The sequence below is a fragment of the Limulus polyphemus genome, unplaced genomic scaffold (assembly GCF_000517525.1).
Source record: "Limulus polyphemus unplaced genomic scaffold, Limulus_polyphemus-2.1.2 Scaffold3209, whole genome shotgun sequence".
NCBI classification, from domain to species: Eukaryota; Metazoa; Arthropoda; class Merostomata; order Xiphosura; family Limulidae; genus Limulus; species Limulus polyphemus.
Genome location: NW_013668819.1, coordinates 107,986 through 112,396, shown reverse-complemented (window position 1 = coordinate 112,396; position 4,411 = coordinate 107,986). Strand labels below are relative to the sequence as shown.

At 32.2% G+C, this 4,411-nt stretch overlaps 1 protein-coding gene across 2 annotated transcripts; it reads right to left on the bottom strand.

Annotated features, from left to right (window-relative positions):
- Positions 1 to 355: 355 nt before the first annotated feature.
- LOC106468902 (serine hydrolase-like protein) lies at positions 356 to 4,391 on the bottom strand. 2 transcript variants are annotated; one of them, XM_013929351.2, is made up of 2 exons: positions 3,965 to 4,391; positions 356 to 2,494 (listed from the first exon to the last, which is right to left on the bottom strand). In XM_013929351.2, exon 2 carries the CDS (start codon positions 2,423 to 2,425, stop codon positions 1,493 to 1,495), a length of 933 nt encoding a protein of 310 aa, XP_013784805.1. In that variant the 5' UTR covers positions 2,426 to 2,494; positions 3,965 to 4,391; the 3' UTR covers positions 356 to 1,492. The 2 variants fall into 2 exon arrangements, with proteins under 2 accessions (XP_013784805.1, XP_022252979.1); XM_022397271.1 differs by having other exon boundaries at positions 4,249 to 4,391.
- Between the last annotated feature and the right edge of the window lie 20 nt (positions 4,392 to 4,411).

Below are 4,411 nucleotides of genomic sequence, written 5' to 3'. Positions count from 1 at the left end.
AAGACTAGAGGGAAGGCAGCTAGTCATCACCACCCACCACCAACTCTTGGGCTACTCTTTTACCAATGAATAGTGGGATTGACCGTCACATTATAATGCCCCCACGGCTGAAAGGGCGAGCACGTTTGGTTTGATGGGGATTTGAACCCGCGACCCGCAGATTGTGAATCGATTGCCCTAACCACCTGTGCCATGCCGGACCAAGACCACTAGAAACAAAACTTTTACTAGACCAACCTATGCCTTTACTTGAGTATAAATACTACTAACAAATTCTAGTGCAATCTCTTTATTAAGAGCATTAAACTAATCTAATCAAAATTTATTTATAAAATTGCTTTTTTAAATTTTGTCCCTAATGAGTTTGTGCACAAACATTCCTATCACATACTTGTTACATATCAAAATAACTCAGTAGGTGGCTAACTCATTAATACTATATTGCAAAAATAGTGAGAGAAATAAAATCAAAACAATTCAATAAACCTTATAATTTTAGTATAGCCACATCATATTTACTAATTTAGATTAACACTGATCTATATAGTCAATAAATTTGTTTAAAATATACACATTGTAAACAATTCTATCATCAAAACAGTAAACTGATGCTCCCAACATTATAGAACTTAAAAATTTGTAATAAATAAATAAAATCAAAACAATTCAATAAACGTTATAATTTCAGTATACCCACATCATATTTACTAATTTAGATTAACACTGATTTATATAGTCAATAAATTTGTTTAAAATATACACGTTGTAATCAATTCTATCATCAAAACAGTAAACTGATGCTCCCAACATTATAGAACTTAAAATTTGTAAACAAAGCCAAAAATATTATCATATATACTCTAGATTGTCTGTTATTTGATGCTTGTATTTAAAATTATGTATACATATATTAGACAGGCCCACTATTGCTCAACCTGTAAGAATGTTATATAGATATATTGGTACTGTTACATATTTTTGTACATAGCTAACACAGATTAAGGTAATAATTTTCTGTGAACTATATGTTACCTACATACCTTAGCATTATTACTAGGATTTAACAATACAATTGTACTTGAAGCTGTTAAAACTCTAAAGGTTAGCACATACAAAATGAAACATTTGACAAATAAGACTTATCTAATAATTCTTTGTCTTGACCAGTGATTTTTATATCCAGATTCACTTACTTTCTGAGAGACTATGTTAAAATCTTAAAAACATTTTAAAATGTGTATAAATATTTCAACATAAATTATATATCAAGAAGTATTAAGAATATAAAACTCAACAACAAAATTATCCTTCTCTATCACTAGTTGTTTGTTTGTTTTGAATTTTGCACAAAGCTACACGAGTAAATAAGGTATGTGGGATTTTATTATATAATAACAAAAATGATCAAGTAATCTCATAATAAAAGATCAAAATAAAACCTTTACATACCACTAAAATATAAATGATAAATTTCATTAAACTATGAGTATGCTTAAAGCTTTCCTTTATTCTCCATTAACCTCTTAGAGATGAATGTATTAATTATAGGTGTAATCCTTTCTGGGTTATTCAGGTGAACAAAGTGGGAGCCCTCAACCTCAGTAAACTGAAATCTTTTGCTATTTCTTGCATACAGGTCTAAAAAATATTTTTGTATTTCAGGATCTTCAAACCAAGGTGCCCCTTTTGCCTTAATAATTAACAGTTCACATTTCAGGTGTGATAGAATGAGTTTCTGTTGTTCAATGTCAAAGTTGAAGAGATAAATCCTCCTTGCACGTATATCTCGGGTGAAAATGAGACCCTTTCCATCACTAGAAAGCCTGGTTCCCCTTTTCATCAGGATTTTGGCTGACTTTTCAGTAACTTGGTTTTGCAATCCTTCAATTAGACGTTGAAGAGCCTCATCTTGTGTGTAAACTGGTGGTTCTTGTGAACGTTTCTTTTCCAATACTAGTTGTTGGTTAATAGCTTCAGCAGCCCTCTGAGTTATCTTCTCAACAGGTGTGGCTACAGGCTTTATGAGATCAATACCAATTACACGTTCAACTAGATCTGGATACAGACTTGCAAAAAATACTGCTAATCCACTTCCAAGGCTATGCCCTATTATAGTAATCTTTTTCCATTCATAAAATTCAATAACCCTTTTAATGTCAACAAGAAAATGAACAAATTCATATATACTACCAGGAGGTTTGTGTGAGGATAGACCATGTCCAGGTAAGTCTAATGCAATTACTCTCAAGTTTGGAAGCAATAATGGGATTAAAGTGTCAAAAGAGCCAGCATTGTCCAACCAGCCATGCAAAGCTAGTACAGGTAGTCCATTTGGTGGTCCCCAATCTTTTGCAGCCAGATGCCCATATGAAAGAGGTATTTGTATCTCTTTTGGACCCAGCCTTTCCCTTTCTGAAGTCATCATTAGAGATCTCTGGTCTTCTTTGTAGCCTACAGATTCTTTAAACTTAATATTTGAGCAAATTCTCTAAATCTGAAAAAGAAAATCCAAAAAGAACCTTCATACATAGCTTAAGTAGTTGAAAAGTAATTTTCCAAAAGAAAAAGGGTAATGATGCTTAAGATAAACAACACTCTTAATTTCCAATGGAAGGGAACAAATATAAATGTTTTGGAACTCTATAGATGACATCTTCAATATCTAAAGCAAAATAAAAGAAATACACCATTCCTAAATAAATAACTAAAATATGTTGCTGCAATAACGATAATCTATTCCAAACTAAAACACATACAAAGTAAAGGAATAACAAACAAAAATAGTATACATATTAAAAAATGTGCAATTTAAAAGAAGACTGGATGTTATTCAGTGTTGGTGAAAGTTGTTTTATGTGGAGTTTATTTAATCGGTAATTCATGATAAGTGTTGGCCTTGCAAAGGATGTTGAAAATTGATAAGTTTGTGTCCTGCTTCTTCACTATGCTGGCATATAGAGTGGTTACTCAATTTTTTTGTGTTTTCATGAAAATTCACATATGTTCATAGGCTTTAACTATAATAATAAATAAATAAAAATTCGTGACAGGGATTTAATTTTTAAAAGAAAGAAACTTCTAAACTGATGTGTTCAGGGATATTAATAATCCCCCTTCGCTCCACTCGTGTAAGATTTTTATGAAACCAGTCTTGACATTATGCAAACTACAAATATATGTACATATATGTTCACATACATACATGTATATTTGTTTTACAGGTCTAACACTTAAAATGAACAATGGAGAACTGTCAACATGATTGTAGAAGGTATGCAATGAAGGCAAAATAATTAGTCTCCATACATGTAAATACAGTATATACAAGCCATGATAAAAGAGAAATGTACGCATGATGTGGGTTTAAAAACTAATCTGAAATCAACTTGGAAGTAGTACTGATGAATTACGCGTTTAATTTGACTCATAAAGTTAAGCTTTGTTTACCAATGTATGGAAGATAAGAATATATAGTATACCATATAGTAAATTTGAGTACAGTTGGTAGTCTTGGTGGATATGCGAGTTCCTTAGAAAACGTATTAGTAGTTTGTTATAATACACTACATATTATGGGTAGCCGTTACATTTTGTTTTTAGAGTATCTTGTAATACTGTAAGAGAGAAATTTCTGAGTGTAAATTCGGGTACGTACAACACAGGTTATAAGCTCTGTTTAATACGCATGTTACAAGATTTATTTTGTACGTGAATGAGATAAGGGTGTCAAATTGTGAAACTAGTAGTTGTGAGAAGTTCTGTAAACGTCTTTTTTTTCCGTATACTGATGTATTAATTCCACTAGTGTTAGTGTTACGGTCATTGAGGAAGTCTAAAAAAAAAGGTAATTATTATTATTTCCAACTTTGAAAATTTAATGGCAGGATGTTGGGAGTTAAGATACTCTAAAAAAATTGCGCAGTGATCCTTATAATGAAAGAAAATAAAAGTGTCGTCTACATACCTTCCGTAAAGGATAGGTCTGAAACCAGCGGAGCAGGTGTCGACATACTGGAGAAATATATTTTATCGCTGGATTCAGCGGATAGCTTATCGCTACGTCATCTACTTGTTCAAAGAAGGTGTTGTTGAAAAGAAAGTGTGAATTCTTGGTTGTAATGTCCAACATGTTCTTAATTTGAGGTTCAGCAAAGCCATTCAGCAAAATATTATTACGTAAAAGTTCATATATGCAAACGGTTTCATTCAGAGGTATATTTGTAAAGAGTAGGTAATATCAGAGCTTACCATAAAATGTTTTTGGAAGGAGAGTTGGTTGACTTAATTCACGTGCAAGGTTGTAAAGGAATCGGGAATAATAAATTAATTTATCGTGAGTGGCTGTAGTATAGGTCAGTGAGCCACGACCACGTTTTACCACGGTTGGCCCATTGTCCTCTGCGGAATTACT